Source organism: Myotis nattereri, assembly GCF_964212035.1.
Source record: "Myotis nattereri genome assembly, chromosome: 3".
Lineage (NCBI taxonomy): Eukaryota > Metazoa > Chordata > Mammalia > Chiroptera > Vespertilionidae > Myotis > Myotis nattereri.
Genome location: NC_138077.1, coordinates 172,802,011 through 172,825,639, shown reverse-complemented (window position 1 = coordinate 172,825,639; position 23,629 = coordinate 172,802,011). Strand labels below are relative to the sequence as shown.

At 40.1% G+C, this 23,629-nt stretch overlaps 1 protein-coding gene across 1 annotated transcript in view; it reads left to right on the top strand.

Annotated features, from left to right (window-relative positions):
* Positions 1-23,629, top strand: part of PATJ (PATJ crumbs cell polarity complex component) — a 304,927-nt gene that overhangs the window by 53,451 nt on the left and 227,847 nt on the right. Inside the window, exons 14-16 of the mRNA XM_081087464.1 lie at positions 2,009-2,065; positions 17,111-17,245; positions 23,455-23,616. Of these exons, the coding sequence (XP_080943590.1) occupies positions 2,009-2,065; positions 17,111-17,245; positions 23,455-23,616 (354 nt within the window). The remainder of the gene's footprint in view (positions 1-2,008; positions 2,066-17,110; positions 17,246-23,454; positions 23,617-23,629) is intronic.

The window sequence follows — 23,629 nt, the reverse complement described above, 5'->3', positions numbered from 1 at the left end:
ATGTTAGGAGAGAGAGGACTTGCCTTTAAATTTATAACCTGTCTCAGCTGCTTAAAAATTGCTGGCATTTTTATGATTGCTTTTATGATCTGTTTGTTTTATTGTACACTGAAAGGGATGTGGATATTAGCCCTATGTTTCACAAAGAATCTTACAGTTTTATGAGAAAAATGAAAGAATGATTATCAAATGTATTTGGGAGAACAGGAAGTAATTTAGGTTAGGTATAAGTTTATAGTGCCAGTGGTCCATTAGACTTCCTTTCACCTGTTATTAGATTCATTGAGTAAGGGATTGATTCCATTTCCCCATATGAATCCACATGAAAGCAGAAATCTGTGCTTAAAAAGTCTCTACCGTGTTCACTAAACACATTCGTAATAAAATATTCTATTCAATTTCTATTGTCATTAACATTTTCTTACATATGTTTAACATTAGTAGTACTTGTTGGCTGGTTGGAGATTTTTCATTTCTCTTCTCCGTTCAGAATATGCAGCCACTATTGTCAGAAATTTTCCGGTGTCATTAAGATGAGTCAAAACAGTTCATACATTCTCTTCTTGCTAATTTTATACTTGCATATCAGTCCTCAGAGACTACTTGCTTCTTTACTTCATAGATTTTGAATGCTATTTTGTCATTAGGCTATCACCTAGGAAATGACTGGGCTATCATCCTTTATGGTTTGATATCCAAAGTAATATGGTGTATCAGTATTTATAAATGGCCCGTTTTGTGATGAGCTCCTTTTTGTTAAAAGGTTATCCTCCTTACAACTACCCTTCCGGATATCATTTATCACATGGAGAGGTTACAACAGAGGGGCTAGAAAGAGGGGACAGAATTTGAGGTTGGAAATTTAAAGTGACAGCTTATTCATTAAGAGTTGTAGCTTGTTTTGAAGAATGAAGAGCAGAAAGAAGTCAGGCAAGATGAATGAAGGCATGCATACATGTACTCCAGTGTTTTTCATATTATTTTCTTCCAGCATCTACTTATCTGCAGTACTTTTAAAAGCTTTAGTTGGATCGTTAACTTATCTCCTCCCTCCAGATGCATCATATTTTATTAACAACTTACAGATGCAAATCATCAGTAAAGTATTTTGCTTGTAAGCCATTCATTTCTGTGGGTGTCCACCATTGGAGCTTTGAACAATAGTTTTAGGCCAGGATTAAAAGCTTTAGGTATTCCATGAGCCTCCCACCAGTCCAGGTCTTCCTTTCTGTGTCCTTGCCAGCCATTTCTCCTCGGGAGATTGTTTGAACTTGCTGGGGAAAGTCAGACACATTAGTTTTTCCACACTTGTCTGACTTCACTGACCTTGCAAACTTGGTTTTAAGGCCAGAATTTAAAACTAAACCTGACCAGACTCTTGATTTTGTCAAAAGAATGAATTTTTTTAATAGCCAACATATATTTGGGTCTTGTTATTATTATTTTTTAAAAAATATATTTAACTGATATTTTACAGAGAGAAAGGGAGAGGGATAAAGAGTTAGAAATATCAATGAAAGAGAAACACCGATCAGCTGTCTCCCGCACACCTTGTACTGGGGATGTGCCCACAACCGAGGTACATGCCCTTGACCAGAACTGAACCTAGTACCCTCAGTCCGCAGACCAACGCTCTATCCACCGAGCCAAACCAGTTAGGGCAAGAATGAAATTTTTATGGAGTTAATATAATGGAGGATTATATTAAAATTTTAGGGATCGTGGATTTTAAAAAAATAGAGTATGTATTTGCCCATCACTTTTCGGTTCAACTTTTGAATAACTTAGGGGAAAAGAGAACAACAGAAAAGCAAATATTCTCTGAAATTTACATTATGTGTTACACTTACGGAGTTCAGAAATATAGGAAAGAGATTAGGATGCAGGTCAGGTGCATTCTCTCACATGGAACATAGATTTTACAGATAGATGTTTTTTCCATGAAACCTAGGAAGAAATAAAGTTATGCTTTTACAAATATTGAATATATTTTTTCTTGTAAATTTAGGTTGCTACTTTGGACACACAGATTGCAGATGATGCTGAGTTACAGAAATGTTCAAAGGTAAGCATTATTTTTTTTTTTTAAAGTTACCAGTATTTTGTTGTTGGAAGAACTTTCTCTAAGTTCTTGTCGAAGAAACTAAAGTAGTGCTCTAACTTAAAGTTTCCAGAATTTAGTCTTAGACGTTTTCTGGAAATGTGGTAAGTTCTCACTTATGAAAGGGGATGGTGAGCTATGCTTGGGAAGCACGTGGGGTCCCTGCTACCACTTCCCAGAAACCAAAGACTCAGGTTTGACTGCCTTGCCCACCTTCAAGGTCGTACACAGAGTAACATTGTGCAAAGTGTGTGTAAGCTTTTCAGATTTTATAAGAAGGCCTTTTTAAGGTTTTCTAAAAATCAAGACCACAAATATAGACTTTAAAAAACCCTTCAGGTCCAGATGTTTAAGGACAGAAAAGTGGTTTATCTTCTGAGTACAAGCAATGTTTTTTCTTGAACTTAAAAAAATTTTATAGTGAGAGCTTTATTTCTAATGGCGAAACGCCAGAAGGTAACTTTTACCGTTTTTAGTATCCTCTCACTACAAATTAATTTTATAGTTCCTGTTCTGGCTAATCAACAGCCAGGGAATTAAAACTTAGAGTAGCCACCTAGGTGGCTTTCTCGGACAAATGATGAGAAAGGTAAGTAAGTTTTCTTGTCAGAATAGTTTCAAAAATTATACTGTAACCCCACATGGGGTATACGAGCTGAGCCCAGCTTAAACTCTGCTGTCGTATGTGTGTGTGACAAGTTGATAAATTGGCTCCAATTCCTGGAGACCCTATGCAGGAGTCCTCAAACTATGGCCCGTGGGCCACATGCAAATACAAATATTGTATTTGTTCCCGTTTTGTTTTTTTACTTCAAAATAAGATATGTGCAGTGTGCATAGGAATTTGTTCATAGTTGTTTTTTTTAAACTATAGTCCGGCCCTCCAGCGGTCTGAGGGACAGTGAACTGGCCCCATTTAAAAAGTTTGAGGACCCCTGCATGGTGTGTGATATGCTCAATGTCTTGCCCTCGGCAGCCCAGCTCAGTTCCTATAGACTCATGTCTCCAGCTTTTTCTTTTAAATATATTTTATTGATTTTTTTACAGAGAGGAAGAGAGAGGGATAGAGAGAAACATCAATGAGAGAAACATTGATCAGCTGCCTCCTGCACACCCCCTCCTGGGGATTGAGCCAGCAACCAAGGTACATGCCCTTGACCGGAATCAAACCTGGGACCCTTCAGTCCACAGGCTGACGCTCTATCCACTGAGCCAAACCAGTTAGGGCCCTCCAGCTTCTTTTATGGAGCCAATCCATCTCATAGCTGGTCCTCCTCTTTTCCTGCTGCCTTCCCTTTCCCTAGCATTACTGCCTTTTCTAAAGAACCCTGCCTTCTTATGATGTGTCTGAGGTAGGACGGCTTCCGTTTTGTCAGTTTTGCCTCCAGCAGTGGGTTAGGCTTAATTCGCCCTAGGAGCCACTTGTTCATCTTTCTGGCTGTCCAGGGTATCTGTAGACTCTCTTCCAACACCAGATTTCAAATGAATCAATTATTTTCCTATCTGCCTTCTTCACTGCCCAACTTTCGCATCTGTACATAGTAATTGGGTACACCAGGGTGTGGATGATCTTAGCCTTGGTCTCTAAGGACACATCTTTCCTATTCTTCCATGGCTGCCCTTCTGAGTTTCAGTTTTCTCTCGATTTCTTGGCTGCAGTCTTCATTTGAATTGATGATTGAACGAAGGCAAGCAAAATCTTGAACAATTTCAATGTCTTTCTTGTCGAGGTTAAAGTTGTGTATTTTTTCTGTGTTCACAATGTTCAAATGCAGTCCTGTTTTGGCACTTTCTGCTTTCACTCTCATCAGAAGTCATTTCAAATCATTGCTTATTCTTGCCAATAAGATGTTGTCACCTGCATATCTTAAGTTATTGATATTTCTTCCACCAATTTTCACTTCTCCTTTCTCCGAGTCTAGCCCAGTTTTTTTTTGTATGGTATGTTCTGTGTACAGATTATACAGATGGGGAGATAAAATGCACCCTTATCTGACATCTTTGTCTACAGGAAACCATTCTGTCTCTCCATATTCTGTCCACAATACAGGTTACACCTCAAGACAATAAGTGCCTAGGCATGCCTATTTCTTTCAGAGCATCCCACCGCTTTTCAAGGTTGATGCAACTGAACGGTTTAATGTAGTCTGTGAAACACAGACTAGCCGTCTTCTGAAATTCTTTGGAGCACTCTAGTATCCAGTAAATGCTTGCAATTCGGTCACCAATGCCTCTTCCTTTTCTGACTGCTGCATGACCATCTGGCATTTCTTGTTCCTTAAAGAGTAAAAGCCTTTGCTGCATACCTTGAGCATCTCTGTGCTAATGGGGGAAATCAGAGTGATGGTCCTACAATTATTGCACTCCTTTCTTGAGACTAGGATATATATTGAACATTTCCAGTCTGTAGGCCATTGTGTTTGTTTTTTTAAAAATTTGTTGACATGTTCTTTTTAGGATCATGACAGAGTTAGTCTCTGCAGCTTGAAATAATTCTATCGGGTATGCCATCTATTTATTTATTTCATGCTGTTGCTTGCAGTATTCAATATGTGTTTTTCATGTCCCATGTGGGTTTTGTAAGACGTTATTTCTTCAAATAGTTCTACCATTTCTTTCTTTGAGTATTTGTGATGAATACTTCTCTTCCATAATTTTATATTAAATGTGCTGTTATTTTTTAGGTTTAAATTTTCAAGGCTGACACTGGTGAGAGTATTTCTTTTCTTCTAAGATAACCTGCATTTTGAGTTAGTTCCTTGCTGTGCCTGTGTGGGCCCACTGGCCAAGCTTTCCTCAGATGTGAAATAGGAAAGCAACAGGGCACAACTTCTAGTTAATTTAAAAATATTTACAAAATCATCCTTATATTCCATTAGAGTTGTCACTAATTACTAATTCTATCTAAATATATTAAGAAGGATTTAATTCAAATTGAGAGTAAGAAATATAAATAACTCACCAACCTTCAACTGTTATTAATTACTGTAGTATAGTTTACTGATTACATTGAATCTGGAGCAAAACTTCCCAAGTTCAAAGTTGGGCTTATCCACTCACTAGCTTGTAAAATTACCTAAAATGTATGGCTCAGTTTTGTTGTCTGTAAAAGGAGATAGTAATAGTTAATATCTGCCTCATGGGATCTATAGAAATCAAATATAATGTGCCTAGAGTAGTTATAAGGACATAGTAGTCTGTTTTTCTTATTTATCATGCATATGAATCAATGATTTTTCCCCCTAACATTGTACTTTAATTTACACTAAAATTTTAGATCTCAGATATTTTCTATTTAACCATCTTCAAGTTAACTGAATTCCCTCTTCCTAATCTGCTGCTAAAGCCCATCTATTGAGTCCTCACTTTTAGTTATAGTTTTCTATTCTAGAGTTTGTTGTATTTCTTTCTAAATTATAATTCTTTTGTTGGAATTCTCCATTTAAAAAATCTGTATATGCCATCTTTTTCGCCATTTCTTGAAGATATTAATCAACTATCCTATATAATAAAAGGGTAATACGCAAATTGACCCTAACAGCGGAACAACCACTGGACCAGTCACCATGAGGTGCACTGACCACCTCTCGGTCCCTTTCCCTGGCTGGCAGGCTCCGATCGCATGATTGCAACCTATGGCAGGGGCGGGGCCGGTGACTGGGCAGGAACAGTCGACCTCTCGGTCCCTTCCCCCCGGCCATCAGGCACCAATCACCCGATGGAGAAAGGGTAACTAGGGATGGAGAAAGGGTAACTAGGGATGGAGAAAGGGTAACTAGGGATGGGTGGTGGTGGTGGGGCAGGGCTGGCTGCAAACAGCTGGGGAAGATGGCCTTGATCACAGGCCAGGCCTAGGGACCATACCTGTGCATGAATTTCGTGCACCAGGCCTCTAGTATATATATAAAAGCCCAGCGACCGCAACGGCAGAATGACCAGAGAGACTGGTGGCTATGATGAGCACTGCAGCAGCCAACCAGCCTGATTGGGGCCCTGATGGCCACCCCACCGCCCCGGCCGGCCCTTCCCCGGCCACCAACCGCCCATGGCCCCTCCCCCTGGCTGGCCAGGCCCGATGGGCCCCCATTGGTGTGGGCCAGCCAAACTCCACCCACACACGAATTCGTGCACTGGGCCTCTAGTAGTTTATAAGGACTTTAAATAATTAATTCTGTTATCTGGATCAACTTTAGTTGTGTTTCTGCTGTTTGATGTTTTCTCTGGCTGTGGTTGTTTGGTTGTATTTCTCATCATGTTGTAATTTGATTGAATGCCTGACATTGTGAGGTTCAGGCCCTGTCCAGCTTGCCTTTTCTTCTAAGACATAGGCTTCCAGGTACTCCACATGAGTCTTCGGGTATTTACCAATCCCCTTTCCCTCCTGGTCCTGGTCTCCATTTCTATCTCCTTAGTATTTGGGGTCTCTGAAATCTTTGCTTTTCTCTTCAGTGGTTTCCTGATTAGTTTTTAGCCTACCTCCCCATATAGCATGAGAGCTCAAGAGTTGTCCTTGGTGGAGAACATGACTTAGCTCAGGCTCAGTTTATCATGCAGTTTAGCTTCAGTCATCTGTCCTCCCATTTCAAAGCTGTAAAACCCTGTATCATCATATTCTGTAATAAGTTAAAAAAAAAGGATAATAACTGTACTTTGTGTACATCTTAAAAAAATGCCAGTTTTTCTCTAGAAAGAAAGTGTTCTCTCTCACCTTTATTTCCTAGTTCCTGTCACCAGTCTCACTAATTTTATTTTCCCAGATCAACTTCTGTCCATTATACCTATATATTATATATGCATACATATATATTATGTATGTATATGTTGTACTCAGTAACTCTAGTATAAGGTGTAGAAGGGCTTTGAGTTCAGCAGACTTTATGAACCACCTGATAGAAACTCACCAGTACATTCAGCTGTTCATTCACTCACTCATTCATTCATTCATTCATTATTCATTCATTTATACATTTTATGAAATATTTTTAAATATCTTCTCTATGGTCCTCTACTGGGCTTTCAGAAGAGGACACAGCAGAAAAATATCCCTGCCCTGTAGGACTTATATTTTAGTGAGGGAAGATAGAAAATAAGTAAGTTACATAGTATGGGCGATATATGCCATGCAGAATATTAAGGCAGGGAAAATGGATAAGGAATTTAGGAGGGCGTGGGTTGGCAATTTTAGAAAGGTTGCCCAGGTAAAGCCTCATTAAGAAGGTGACATTTGGGGAAACACTTTAGAAGGTGAAATAGCAGCCTAATTTTTCTTCTACATAGTATGAACAATAATACTAGGTTGTAGGTAATTAAATAAATATATTTAAGATATGACTTAGTTAATGTAGCTTAGTGCCAACACATAGGAATTATTCAATAAATTGTAATTTTTCCCCAGTTGTACGTTTCATGTACTTTTAGTCTGTGACCTTTTAAAGGCTCCTTTTTAAAAGCAATTTTTATAAGCTATTATGAAACATTTAATTGTTAATTGAAATTTTGTTGTGGCAAAATGTGTTTTTTTAATTTAATTTTTTTGGTCTGGAAGAAAAATTACCCACAATTGCATTATTTTTTTATATTTAGTTATCTGTAGATGTTTTCATATTTATAGTTGGTATACCCAACATTTTGTGTAATAAATGTATGAGAGAAGGGCTGCACACTTTTTCTACATAACATCATCACATATATTTACTTTTTAATATTTATTTCTTAATTTTAAATGTCCACAAATTATTTATTTATTTTGATGAATGATTTTTAAAAATCCTCTTAATATTAGAAGTTTAGTTTAGTTAATTTAGTTGCTTCTATTTCTCCTTACAATATGTAAAGGAAACTAGCTTATCAAAACCCATTTTACAGATGAGAATACTAAAGTTTCCTCCAAATTATTCAGCTAGATAATAGCAGAGGCAGGTTACAGCTTAGAGCACATTCATTCATTAACTCCTTCCTTCCTGAAATACTTACTGAACTCCGACAGTATCCCACACTTCTACCATCTGGGGAAAACAAAATAGAAAAGTTCCCATAGAGCTTGGATTCTGGGTTTGGGTAGGGGCTTGATAATAAACAAAAATAACTCAGTAAGATGGTTGTCTATTGTAAGAGGTGATGCAAAGGAACAAACAGGGTGGTCCGAGCACACCTGGGGGTGGAGCACTTTAGAGAGAGCCAGGAAGAGGCTCTTTGGCTGAGGCACAAAGGATGAGAACAGGTGAGTTGGGAAATAGGTGATCAGTAGGAAGGGGCCGGCATGTGGGAGTAATGGAGGTTGTTTCAGAGTGTCTGGGTCAAACGAAGTAGAGAGACAAGTGTTGTCAATTGAGGCAGGTGCTTTAGGGCCTCAAGATCCATGGTGGTAAGCCTGGGCTTTGTCATCAGTGTCAGGTAACAGCAGTGGAAGGATTGAAGCAGGGTAGTGTCTTATCTGAGGTCAAAGCTGCAGGTTTTTCCTCGGCCCCATCAACTTTCTGATTAGGAAAATCATGTTTCATGGCTCTCATTGGTGTTCCTAAGGCTCTAGCTGTCTGTAGATGGTCACTCCGGTTACCACCTCCTAGCCACCACCCTTGAAGGGATTATGGCTCAAGAAGCATCTTCATATATTGTGGGCCAGTGGAGTTGTGAGGGAAAAGGGAGGTGAAAGTACTTTACAGTGGCTTGAGCATTAGCTGCACTGCTTCTAGGAAGCTGTTAATCATGACACAAGAATGGTTTTCCCGCATCTGGGGAGACTTGCACTTTTAGGGATGGCTTTGTTGGCAACTGTTTACTATTACGATAATCACAGCATTGTGAGGAAGAAGCATTAAAGTTCTTTCCAGTGACCTTTCTCCTGGCCATCAATTGTGATATGCAGTGAGCATTAGCAATATCCCCACTGTGGGAAACAAAAACACCAGTTCCTGTTCTCTGGTTTTGACAAGAAAGACTGACAAATTTCACTTTATTTCCTTTCTAAATCATATTCTCTGGGTTTAGAGAATATGATTTAGGAAGGGCATTAAAATGTGAGTTTCCTTTTCACTATATAAGAGTAAATACAACTTTTTTAAAAAATATCTTTTTATTGATTTTACTAGAGAGAGGAAGGGGGAGAGAGAGATATAGAAACATTGATGAGAGAGAAACATGCTCCCTACTGGAGATTGAGCTCAAAACCCTGGCATGTGCCCTGCCTGGGAATCAGTCCGGTGACCTCTTGTGCATGGGATAATGTTCAACCAACTGAGTCACACCAGCTGGGCAGTAAGTGCAATTTTTAAGGCAGTGGGATGACTGGACCCTCCGGGAGTTGCAGTGGGCATCGGATACTAGGTCAGTTCTTTGCTTTAAATACATGCTCTCCTTTATTTCTCACAATTACCCTATTGGTTAGCAGCTATTAACTCCTTTTCATTTAAAGATATACTTTTATTGATTTCAGAGAGGAAGGGAGAGGGAGAGAGAGATAGAAACATTAATGGTGAGACAATCATTTATCGGCTGCCTCCTGCAATCCCCCTACTGGGGACGAGCCCACAAACCCGGCGCGTGCCCTCACTGGGAATCGAACCATGCCCTCCTGGTTCATAGGTTGACAACCACTGAGCCAGGCAGGTCATTCTTCTTTTCTTTTTTAATATGTGGAAACTGAGTGTCAGTTAGATAAAGTGGCTTGCCTAAGATCAAGGTAGCTAGTAAGTGGGAAAATCAGAGAAACAAATCAAGAGTTACAGTATTTGGCTTCTAAATCTGTGCCATTTTTTTATGCGTTTGAGTAGATAATACATGGGCAAAACAAAAATAGGTAATATATGGGCAAAATTTAAAAGTTACGGAAGTATGCACTGCAAAAAGTAAGCTTTCCTCTCCTCCCACTCCCCCTGTGCTCCTCCCCAGAGGCAACCAAACTCTGTTACAATTCTCACACATGGAATCGTACGCTTTGCTGGTCACATAACTATAGAAACAGTGGTGATCAACTAGGACAGATGGCCTATCAGAAACATCAGGGGACCTTTTTCAAAATACCAAAGGCCCTATTTGTTCCTCTTACCAGGACTCTGATTCTGTCGGTTTGGAGTGAGGTCCCTGAAGGAAATTGTGATGCCTTCCTTGCCTCGCTCCATTGAGAATTATTGCTCAGGTGTTGCTAAAATGCCTTATGTGTATTTAAGGAGGGAGGCATTACTTCTTCAAGACAGATGAACGGAGTTTATTGGGAGGATGGCATTTGAACTATACTCTGGAAAAATGGGTTTGCAGAAATAGGAACAATTGATATTCCAGGTGGAGTCATAAGAGCAAAGTGTTAGGTCACGTGTCAAAAGCTCAGATATCACAGGGGTTACACAGTAACATAAATGATATATATAAAGTGATAAGTGACAACTGACACTTGACCTCGGTGTTAGGAAACTGAAGAGAACCTTTAATATATTTCCGTATGACAGAGCACATACTGTGCACATTTTGAGCCTCCAGGATTAAAATTTTAGATGAGCGAGAAAGACTAATGTATAAATCAAGCTCTAATGGATGGCTTGTCTTACATAATCTGAGTGAACACACCTAACTTTGGAGGTCATTATGCTGTGTTTCACCCTTAATTTAAAAGTTGTAGCCTCATTCTTGGGGAGTTTGTTTTTCATTTGTGGTATATATAGTACCTCTTTCACCCTAATCTCTAAACATAAATGGCTATTTAATATCCTCCTCTCATCAGAACTAATCATAGGGTACTTTCTGTTCCATTTTATTTTGAGTTCATCATTTTTGGAAGCATTATCCCCCATCCCACTGACATATTCATTCCTTTCCAGAATTTCCCTTCCCCATCCCCCCCGAAGCAACATCATTCATATTCCCACTTGAGTATTTTGATATCTTGTTGTAGGGTCCTAAAAGTAGAGATTTTAGCAAAATGAATGAGCTGTGGTTTATTTCATGACAGGTCTTTCCAACTCATGGGTTGAAGGCCTGTAGGTTTCTTGATCACATTTGATTTTTATCATCTTAGCACTGACAGTAAATCACACCATGGTCACACGTTCCTTGGATACATTTCCTTGCATCCTTTACTTGTCATATCAGAATCATGACAATCCTGCTGCTCATTAGCCTTGTCAACTTCAATAGGACCCCATGCAAAGCACATTGAATAAGCATCAAAAAGCGTAATATACGATGTGTGTGAAGACATCAATCATCTGTCTGTTGCACCCGCTCCTGTCATTTTAGCACTTTCTGCTCTCTCTCTAAGAACCCAGAATACCATAGGGGTGGACAACTGAGAGAGGCAGATGAAATGGTTGATTTGTTTAGTTGCTAAATGCAGCTGAGACAGGTAATTAAACAGCCCTGCTCCTGCAGAGAAGCCTGCAGCAATGTAATGGGAAGTCTCAGAAACCCAGCTGTACTCAGATTTAGATTCAGAACTAATATTAGGTAGGCCCCTTTCAGATTGACAGATTTTGTAAACATCATTTCTGGTTTATTTGCTCAGCATGATTAGAGATGGAGCATGTGTGTCTCACTCATGGTTTAAAGTTACTAGGGAGCATGTGGTGATTATAGATACATGCTGGGAATAGCCCAGAAGGGCAGAGACTTGTGTCTGGTGGGCAAGGGATTCCATGGTTAAGCCTCTGCTGCTCCTCAGTGCTTCAACCAATTCTTGATGTCAATTATTCCATGGATGTGGGGTCAACCCTGTCAATGGAGCAGGGTTGGCAGAGGGCTGGAATAGGAGATTGGAATCAGTTCTCTACTTAATCCTTTTCTTTTTTTATGGGAGACACATCCTGATAATAAAAGGCTAATATACAAATTGTCCCCTTGAGCAGGAGTTTCACCAGGGGCAGGGCTGGCCGGCCAACCTCCCGCGTCCCCTCCTCCTGGCCGGCTCAGCCCAATCACCCGATCAGGGCGGGCTGGCTGGACCCTACCCATGCAGGAATTTGTGCATTGGGCCTCTAGTTATTATATAAATAGCAAACATCTCTCTCTCTTCTCTCTCTCTCTCTGTACAATGTGTTTGTTTTAATTTGTTGCATTTATTTCTATGCAGAAATTGCTACCACTACCTACTCAGTTATTGAAAACTTAGCAATTAATTCTTTTCACTTACAGGGCATCCCCCAGCAGGGGGATCTTTGTAGGGCTAAAATGTAGTATCTTTGTAGGGCTAAAATGTTCTTATCCTTCAAGTCTCACCTTAAATGTGTCCCTGACTCTGTGAAACCTACTCTGACCAACTTTCCATAATGACCTGCACCTATTACGTCCGATGTCTCGACCTCTATTAGTTCCTTCATAGTTAAGCCTCTGCTTAACTTGTCACAATTAGTAAGTATTTGTTTATTTTTCACTTGTTTGTTGGTGAGTTGTTTGTTTACTTATTTGTTTGCATGTATCTGTTTTCTCTCTTGCTTGTTTATTGTCTGTCTCCACACTAAATGTTAGTTCCATAAGGGTAGAGATTGTTTCTTTCATTCATCCTATAATTCCAGCTCATAACTCAAATCCTTGCACATAGTTTATATCCTATAAATATATGCTAGATAGCATGCTCAAATGAGATTGCGGATGAATGGTATGCTGGTAAAACCTAGCTCTCAAAAAGGGAAAAAAAACAGTTTTAATTTGTAGCAGATACCCATACCTGTGGTATAAACAGTGCCAGCATGATAGTATTCAAGCTACTCAACTGATGTCACTGAAACCACTGAGTTGGGACGGAATTCACAGTTGCATTTCATTGTTTCAGGTTTCTCTGTGGGAGCAGGACTTTTATTATTTATTCCAGCTGCATTTAGCAACTGAACAAATCATTGTTTCATCTTTCTCAATTGTTTACCCCTTCAGTGGTCTCTAAGTTTTTAGAGATTATTTCTACCATACATATATAACAGATAGAAGCATTTCAAGAACAGGGATAAAATATGTTAAAAATAATTAAGAAGGGGTAGATTTTGAGTACATTTATTACATTTGAGTATTTTATTACATTTATTTTAGTATTTATTTAATTACAACTTTATGTAATCTAATTTTTTTTATATTTTTTATTGATTAAGATATTACATATGTGTACCCTTTACCCCCCCCCCCCCGCTCATCCCCTCACCCCCCCCCCCCTCCCCGTTGTCCATGACCATTGGTTAGGCCTATATGCTTGCATATAAGTCCTTTGGTTGATCTTTCCCCCTTGCCCCCACCCTCCCCTACCTTCCCTCCAAGGCCCGACAGTCCAATCAATGCCTCTCCGTCTCTGGATCAGTCCTTGTTCATCAGTTTATGTTATTCATTATATTCCACAAATGAGTGAGATCCTGTGGAATTTATCCGCTCTCCAGTTCCATCCATGCTGTGGCAAATGGTAAGAGTTCCTTTTTCTTCTTCCTCTTCTTAAAGAATACCTTTCAGCATTTCATATAATGCTGGTTTGGTGGTGATGAACTCCTTTAGCTTTTTCTTATCCGTGAAGCTCTTTATCTGACCTTCCATTCTGAATGATAGCTTTGCTGGATAAAATAATCTTGGTTGCAGGTTCTTGCTATTCATCTCTTTGAATATTTCTTGTCACTCTCTTCTGGCCTGCATGGTTTCTGTTGAGAAATCAGCTGACAGTCGAATGGGTACTCCCTTGTAGGTAACTGACTGTCTTTCTCTTGCTGCTTTTAAGATTCTCTCTTTATCTTTTGCTCTTGGCATTTTAATTATGATGTGTCTTGGTGTGGTCCTCTTTGGATTCCTTTTGTTTGGGGTTCTCTGCGCTTCCTGGACTTGTAGGTCCATTTCTTTCACCAGGTGGGGGAAGTTTTCTGTCATTATTTCTTCAAAAAGGTTTTCAATATCTTGCCCTCTCTCTCCTTCTGGTACCCCTATAATTCTGATGTTGGTACGCTTGAAGTTGTCCCAGAGGTTCCTTACACTATCTTCATATTTTTTGAATCTCTTTTCTTTTTTCTTTTTCGGTTGGGTATTTTTTGTTTCTTTGTATTTCAAATCTTTGACTTGATTCTTGGGATCCTCTTGTCTGCTGTTGAATCGCTGTAAATTATTCTTTATTTCAGTCAGTGTATGCTTAATTTCTAGTTGGTCCTTTTTCATGTCCTCCATGGTCTCACTATACTCCTTGAGGGATTCATTAAATTTATTGGCGGTTTCCATAAAATTCTTGAAAAACCTTATAAACGTGGCCTTGAACTCTATATCCAGTCGTTTGCTTTCCTCCGTTTCTGCCATTTGTGACCTGTTTCTTTGTCTCCGCATTTTGGCTGCTTCCCTGTGTTGATAGAGTGGCCCTGCGCGCCAGGTGTCCTGTAGGGCCCAGTGGCTCAGCCTCCCCAGTTACCTGGGGTGGACACTCTTGGTGCACTCTTGGTGCCTTGGTTGTTGTAGGATCACTGGGAGGAATTGACCTCCAGGCCAATTGGCTGTGGGAATCAGCTGTGTCTGAAGTGGGAGAATGGTCCCCCTCTGACCACTGGGTACAGTGGCTCCTGGATCTAAGGAGGTGCTAATTCAGCCCCTGCCTGAGGCCACACAGCAGGAGCCACGAAGAGGCTCAGCTGTGAAGCAATGCAAGCCGCTGCGGGGCCTTGGGCCTTCTCTTGGAAGTTCCGGGTCTGCCTGGCTGGGCTGTAGTTAGGTACATTCACATGCAAAAGCCTCTGCTGCAGCCTGGGTGGGGCGGGGTCTCAGGGAGTCAAAGGGCGGAGAAAGCAGCTATGGTGATTCTCCGCGCCCGGAGTCGCGCGTCTCAGTGTCCCGGTAACGGCTGCAAGCACCTCTGAGGGAAAGCCGCCCTCATGTTCGCCCGCTGCCGCCTGACAGACCAGCTTCTCCCCGTATGAGTCCTGGGTCCCCAGAGACTTCCCGGAACCGGAGTTCAGAGCAGTCGGGAGCTTGTGATTCAAAAAGACAGCCGCGTCCTCAGGTGCCACCCCCTTTCCGCGTGCGCGAGCCGCCGCCGTACCTCTGCACTTCACCTCCGCAGCTCCTTTGGCTCTCAGCGTGCTTTTCTTTTCTTCTAGTTGTAGAAATTACACTCAGCCAGCGTTCCTGTTGTTCTGGACGATGTTTGCTCCGTCCTTTGGGATATTTTTCAATTGTTGTGTGAGGCGACTATTTCCCGGTGTTTATCTATGCCGCCATCTTAGTTTCTCTCCGTAATCTAATTTTTAATAATAGGTATATTTAACAACTAGCTTGCAAAATTCCTGAAAATTGAATTATCTGCTATTAGGAGCAGGCTTCAGCACCGCACTAGAGATGACTTATGTATGGGCAGACCCACTGACCACTCTGCCCTAGTGTTTGGTTCATAAACAGAAGAAGAGAGTTGGCCTAGATGGGTGGGTAAATTATAATTCCAGAAACATTTCTCAGAGAATTTTTATTCACCTTTTACTACTCAAGAAGATGACATGAATGTCTCCTCCTAGCTTGGTATACAGATTTGGTACAATGACTAGACAAGAGAATAAGGTGGCAGCAGTGATAAATAAAGAAATCAGAAAGAGGGAATAAGAACTATTTCTTATTTCACATACTCTGAGTCTATCATTTAGAGTGCTAGACATCTTATTGCCAGAGGTGGCTGTCGAATGTGAGGTACTTAGTGGTCAAGAGCACTTACTTTTCAGAAAATTAGCTCAAGACCAACAGTCAGTTATGTCTATTTGAAGTCATTGAGGTCTTAGTCAGCTGAACTGCTTGCCACTTCAGATTTGTCTGTCTGTCTGTAGTGGGATGGAAAATGAACCCCAGGTGGTGTCTGAGGCAAGGCTTGTGGAACTCTGGGGTCTCAGAGCAGATGACGAACGGGAGGTGACAAGCTCAGAGGTCACAGAGAATAGGGAATATGAAGGAAAGAGCCATGTTGTGGATGCATTGCCATCTTATGTGGGGCTTTCTCCTTATCAAGTATACAGTGAGAGGTAGACCTGATATTTGTAGATACACAGACTATTGATATAAGAAATAGAAATCATAATTAGAACCATTTGCCATATTTGAATTTATAGAGCCGCTGAAATTTTTGAGTGCTTATTTGAATAATTGACTAAGAAAGAAGCTAATAATGAGAAATTATTAGCTCAGTCTTTGAAAGTCAAAGGCATGGAATTTGGTGAATGCCTTTGACCTTTGCAGCCAATGACACCAAGACACTCATCTCTTTACATTGGCATTGGCTAGATTCTTAGCTCTTGACACATTTCTTAGCTCATAAATCCTTTTAAACCAACAGCATCAATCTCATGATAGAATAATGATTACCTCTCCTATTACACACCCATACCTCTCCACAAATTAGAAGTTGTTTGTATTTAAGAAGGATATCTCAAATGAGGTACCATCGTTCATGGATTAGTTCAAATAATTGTTTTTAACTTAAAAAATTCAATTATAGTCAAATAACATTTAATGAACCCATGTTTAGTGCCTAGAACTGTTTTAGGGCTTGAGGTTATAAAGAGAAATGATACCCAGAGAAATAAATGACTCTGTACTCAAGCAGAGGGAATAATCAAGAAAACAGAAATTTTGACACAGTCTAGTGAACTGTGTTGGCAGTGTGCACAGGGTGGTATTGGAGGCAGATTAACTCAGATATCAGGGAGTGCTTTCTGGAAATGGCACTGTTTTGGTTTTGAAGCATTCGTGGAAGTTAATGAGATGATAAAGAGGAGTTAGGGTGTTCTGGGAGATGGGAAACCCTGCAGAAAAGTGAAATGCAGAATTGACACTGGGAACTTGGGGAGGTTGGAGTGCCAGAGCTTAGAACTGAAGGCAGAACTTTGTACATCTGCTTCTTTATTCTCAGGAAATCTAAAATGAGAAGAGGAATGAGAATAAGAAGACAACCTTATATTTTACTTGAGGCTGGTTTTCCTATGGATTTTGGTGATCGGACTTAAGGGGTTGGGCTTTTCTGTCAAATACCTGATGGAGGATTAGTAGCCAGATGTGTCCTGATGGTGTTTGATATTATTGCTTTGTATTTTGCTACAGCTCCTGCCCATTCACACTCTGAGGCTTGGCATGGAAGTGGATTCCTTTGATGGGCATCATTATATCTCTTCGATCGTTCCAGGTGGTCCTATTGACACGCTGAGCCTCCTGCAGCCAGAGGATGAGCTTCTTGAGGTAAGACTTATGAAGGACAGACAGGAATTTTTACCCTCCAGGAACATGTGTTCTCACTGAGTTATATTATCACTGATGCCAATAAAATGTGATCTACTTAGAATGAAGAAACTTGGTGTATTGTGTATTTCAAGGTAGCTGAGAGATCTTAAAGGTTCTCACTACACACAGACACAAATGGTAACTGCAAGATGATGGAATTGTTAACTAACCTTATTGTGGTAATGATTTCACAATATATGTGTGTGTGTGTGTGTGTGTGTGTGTATCAGATTATCACATTATATACCTTAAACTTACACAATGTTATATGTCAATTATATCTCAATGAAGATGGAAAAAATAAATAAAAGACAAACATATTGCCTGGCCAGTGTGGTTCAGTGGTTGAGCATGGACTCATGCACCAAGAGGTTGCCGGTTCAATTCCTGGTCAGGGCACATCCCCAGTAGGGGACATCCACGAGGCAGCTGATTGATGTTTCTCTCTCATCGATGTTTCTATCTTTCCTTCTCCCTTCCTCTCTCTCTAAAAGTTAATAAAAGCATAATTTAAAAAATATAACAGCTTATATAATGATAAAGGAAGTAGATAATATGCTTTAACTTCATGTTCTCCATCTTTTGGGACTCCTGAAATGTCTGAGTGCTTATTTAAATAATTTACTAAGAAATAAGCTAATGTCCTATTTTAGTCTGATAGCATAATTAGTATTTTTTGAGAAAAATTCTTTTTAAGAATCTAATTCATGACCCTTATTTGAAACATGTAGTGACACTTATTTGCATGTTTTGTTTATTATTTCTATTAAGGATTAGAGCTGGGTGACCTCAGGCTTATGTCTTCTTGACTGGTTTTCAGATTGGCTCCTTGGGACGCCCTCCCCACAACATGGCAGCCAATAGTGGGCTCACTCCGGCTCCCCAGCTGCTCTGCAGGCAGACCAATTCTAGAACACTTCTGCTTTGACCTGACTTTCTCGAGAGATTTTGTTAGGTTGGAATGTTTTGTAACTAACACAATGAACAAACCAATGAACACTGAAACCCCTAATTTTACATGTTAGAAAATAAGGTATTGATTTCCTGTAACTTTATACACTGTTAGCCTGATAACTTTATTTATTTATTTTTCTTTTTTTGTGGGTGGGGCTGCTAATTTTTTTTAATTAAATCTTTATTGTTCAGATTATTACATTTGTTCCTCTTTCTCCCCCCTATAACTCCCCTCCACCCAGTTCCCACCCCACCCTCCTCCCTCACTCCCCACCCACTGTCCTCATCCATAGGTGCACAATTTTTGTCCAGTCTCTTCCCGCACCCCCCAGCCCCCTTTCCCCCCCAAGAATAGTCAGTCCATTCCCTTTCTATGCCCCTGATTCTATTATAATCACCAGTTCATCCTGTTCATCAGATTGTTCACTTGATTTTCAGATTCACTTGTTGATAGATATGTATTTGTTGTTCAAAATTTGTATCTTTACCTTTTTCTTCTTCTTCCTCTTCTTAGAGGATACCTTTCAGCATTTCATATAATGCTGGTTTGGTGGTGATGAACTCCTTTAGCTTTTTCTTATCTGTGAAGCTCTTTATCTGGCCTTCAATTCTGAATGATAGCTTTGCTGGATAAAGTAATCTTGGTTGTAGGTTCTTGGCATTCATCACTTTGAATATTTCTTGCCACTCCCTTCTGGCATGCAAAGTTTCTGTTGAGAAATCAGCTGACATTCGTATGGGTACTCCCTTGTAGGTAACTGAGTTTCTTTCTCTTGCTGCTTTTAAGATTCTCTCTTTGTCTTTTGCTCTTGGCATTTTAATTATGATGTGTCTTGGTGTGGTCCTCTTTGGATTCCTTTTGTTTGGGGTTCTCTGTGCTTCCTGGACTTGTAAGTCTATTTCTTTCACCAGATAGGGGAAGTTTTCTGTCATTATTTCTTCAAATAGGTTTTCAATATCTTGCTCTCTCTCTTCTTCTGGCACCCCTATAATTCTGATGTTGGTATGCCTGAAGCTGTCCCAGAGGCTCCTTATGCTATCTTCATATTTTTGGATTCTTTTTTCGTTTTGCTTTTCTGGTTGGGTGCTTTTTGCTTCTTCATATTTCAAATCGTTGACTTGATTCTTGCAATCCTCTAGTCTGTTGTTGGGAGTCTGTATAATATTCTTTATTTCAGTCAGTGTATGATTATAGAAATTTCTTTCTAAAATTTAGTTTGCTCAAAGTGGAATGACAAGTACAGCGAGTAGGTTTCTTTTTTGTCTTTTTAAAGCAGGGTCCAGCCATCTAGAAGAGTATTTTTTTGTATGTGTTAATCCTCACCTGAGGATATTTTTCCATTGTGGTTTTTGTTTTGTTTTGCTTTGCTTTTTTTTTTTTTTTTTTTTAGAGAGAGAGAGTGGAGGGGGAGAGACAGAGAGAAATATTGATGTGAGAGAGACACATGGATTGGTTGCTTCCCATGTGTGCCCAACCAGAGCGGGGGATGGAGCCTGCAACCGAGGAACGTGCCCTTGACTGGAATTGAACCTGGGAACCTTCAGTCCACAGGCCAATGCTCTATCTACTGAGCCAAACTGGCTAGAGCTAGAAGAATATGTTGAATTTCAAAGTCAGAGGGAAAAGTCTTATGAGTAATTGTTGTCAAATTCTGTCATAAACTTGGGAGGGCAGGGTGTTGGAGTCCTATTGTAAAATGTAGTAAGTTTGTTATTTTAGAGTTATTCAAGAAATGATACTGGGATGCTTATTGGCAGACTAATACCCTAGATATTACTATATCACTTACGGTTTTTTATTTGTTCTGAATTATGTTTTTCTTTCTGATTTGCTGAGCACATGGCATAGCCTTGTGGATATCAGACATGACATTCTGTAGATTGAAGACCATTTGGAAACCATTTCTCTAATATGTACTTGTTAGATATTGAGACATGAGATATATTAGTTTGGGAGATGTGGAAATATGAGCAAAAAACAGTTTTAGTTCACTTTTTTGTGGTAAAATATACCTAACATAATTTACATTTTAAGCATTTTTATTGTATAATTCAGTGGCTTTAAGAATAATTCACTACTAGTTTAGGGTAGGTGATAAAGAAATGTTAACTGCATCTGAGTAGAGCAAGTATAAGTCATCACAGCCATCAACTGAGTCCTCTGTGCCTTAGCCAAGATTAGAATCCTGAAGCAGGGAGTACCTCGGGGGTGAGGAGGACGGAGCCTCAACGCGCTAGGGCGTCTGCATGCACGACTCCGGAGACCAGGTTCAGTGACGCAGATCCGTTTTATTGTGGAACTACAGTGGTATATATAGCATGAGAGGACCAATCAGAGGGAGACACGTTGCTACAGGCAACCAATGGCTGAAAGGCTGGGGTACTGTGCATGTGGCTCTAGGAGTTCGTTCAGGCGGGCGTTGCTACTTCCTGGTGTGCCTAGAAGCATGTCATGGTGGAGTGTGCTCACACCATTGCATCAGCCACAGCGCTGAGACATACTTCCCGAGCTCTATGTACAGAATCCCTTGGGCCTTCGACCTTGTAATAGAATGGGGTGTGATAAGGTAACATGAAAACTTGAATTTATAAGTATACATTTTTGGTGAAAACTCTTGGGATATAGTAGAAAGAAGCACAGGCTGGAAAGTCAGAAGAGCTGTTTTTGATTCTGAATTTGCCACAGGTTAACCATGTCCCTTGGCATGTCACATAACTTTGAGAATCAGTTTCTTCATCAATAAATTCCTACTTTACTGTGTGTTTGTGAGGATCTAATGGAGTACCATCCATGTAAACTATTAAGCATTATCTCACTGGGAATATTGGCAATATTCTCACTGGGGGAAGGCATAAACAATCTTTATGGGATAGGATGCATGAGGGTTGAATGAGGTAATGTAGTGGCACAATACTTGTGCTGTATTATGTACTCCGCAAATGAGTATGTATGTGTGCGTTTTCTAATCACAGTTTGAACAGCTGAGAAGTGGCAGCCCTTAAGAAAGTCTCAAGTTGAAGGGCCTTGAAAAATAGTGTGAACTCTAAAAGAAAAATTGGCTGCTTCTGAGTAACCAAATATAGAAATAATAACAATTTTAAAAATCTCTGTAAAGTTAGCCAGATAAACTACTGAGCATAAAGTGTGTGTGTGTGTGTGTGTGTGTGTGTGTGTGTGTTTAATGTACTTAGAGTTCAAAACAGAAACACAAATATGCTTTGGGGTTAGAACACTGTGCCAAAGCTCAGCCCAGAGCAGCTATTTGCAGCAGCCATAAATCCCCTTAGGTAGGAGCTGGTAATGGGAAATGTGACCAATCCCTTTAGCAATAGAGCGCAGAGAGGAGGACTACCAGGCACGGCTATAATAATTGGAGACAATTCAAATGAATAAATAATGAGCTAAATAAATATTTAAATGTACTCCAAGATGAAAACCTGAAAAGTGTCTTTCTAATTTGCTGAAGTAATGTGAAACACAGACTAACACTGTGTATGGGTAGGATTCCTTCTTTGAGTATATGTGCTTGCTTTATTTTCCTTGTAGGTTACTACCCATTTGGCTGGTTTTAGAACTTTCTGTGCTCTGGCACCAGTTGGCACCGTGGACATGGTGTGATCGGGGACCGGTACCTCCTTGCCCACTTTTGTGTGGTGATTGGCTTGTAATTCTTCCAAGGCAAGCCTTTCATCTGCCACTGAACGTGCTGTCCCCTGGGCCCTTTCGTCAGTCAGAACATCTTGGGAGATGATGTTTACTTTTCCACTAGGGCTAGCTCCCCGAAGCACATGCGGGTCTCTTTACTATGTGGTGATTTCTTTGTAAATAATTAAGAGGCAGGGAGATTGTCTGGCCTGATGGCTAAGTGCTTGGTATGTTACGGGCCTGAGAGTGGTTCCAAGGGACAGTTGATTTGGGGCTCAGATCACGTGCTGATGGGATGCTTCCAACAACCCACTGTGCTCTTATTCTCTGAGCAGTGATGGATTTAGTGGAGAGGTTCCTCCCACAAAGGCAGACATTAGCACTGCACCTGCCACAAATTAATGCCAGAAACAGAATGTCTTTAAAACGAATGATGCTGCTGACCCCTCCCAGGAAGTCCCAGAGTTAGATGTGAAAAGATTATTTGTTGCCTGGATTGTGTTCATGCCTCAGCCTTTTTGGAGCAGCAGACAGATCAGCTTTTTGTGATGTTTCATCAGAACTGGCCAAGCTCCTTGAGCTAAAGTCATATATATGGAAAATTAGAACAGACATCTTTATTAATCATCTTTGGTGCAAAATATTGCTATTGTGCACTAAAAAGAATATGACATTTAGATTTTTTGGTGATAAGCATTACTCATCATTAAGGAATAGTTGGTTATCTTTTTTTTCTTTTAAACATATAAAACTAGAGGCCTGATGCACGAAATTCGTGCAAGGGGCTCGGCCCTCACAGCCCTGGCTTCATCTGGAAGGTCATCTGGAAGGAAGTCCGGAAGGTCGTTTGGCTGTCTGGTCTAATTAGCATATTATGCTTTTATTATTATAGATAATTTGAAAACTGACACACTTTCTGCAATTGGTGACTATGTCAGCAGAGCATGTCAGAATCGAACTGATGCAATGTTATAGGAACTTTTCTATCGAAGTGACTTTTCTCAGTCTGGTATTAAGAGTTTATGGGATGTGAAAGAAAATTGTGAGCTGAGGCTAAATTTTGACAGTAGCCTAGATTTTGTTACCTATACACTGTAACTCCAACAGCTTTTAGCAGCCTTAAAATTGGTGTTGATATCTATTGTGTTATTCTTACAAAATGAAAAAGGAAGAGGAAATGGTCTTCAGAAGGCTGTAAGTGATATTGAATGTGTTTAAGGAGAGATGGGTAGAAGTAGATGAGAGAATAGAACATTGGAGTATAGAAAGGAGGAGCCATGGAAGTATGAAATATTAGGCAGATCACATACCCAGTAAAAATTGTACTCTGCACCCATTTTATACTTTATTCACCCAAGTTCAATAAAGGTTTAGCCTTAGTTTTTATAAATTTTAAGGATATCTAATGTTTTTAGTTACTACTAAAATAATGTTAAGTTTAGGCCCTTTGTTTGTAGGGAAAGTAAAACTATATCCAAATTTCATTTTGATAGGTTGATGTAAGCCGGAGATTTTTGTGTTTTTCATCTGGGTCCTCCTTAATTCTGACTTACCCTTGTCTTTCTAGTTCAATGGTGTGCAGCTCTATGGGAAATCTCGCCGAGAAGCAGTTTCCTTTCTTAAGGAAGTGCCACCCCCCTTTACCTTGGTTTGCTGTCGACGGTTGTTTGATGATGAAGCCTCTGTAGATGAGCCAAGGACCACGGCAGCCTCTCTTCCTGAGATGGAGGTACTAAATCAGT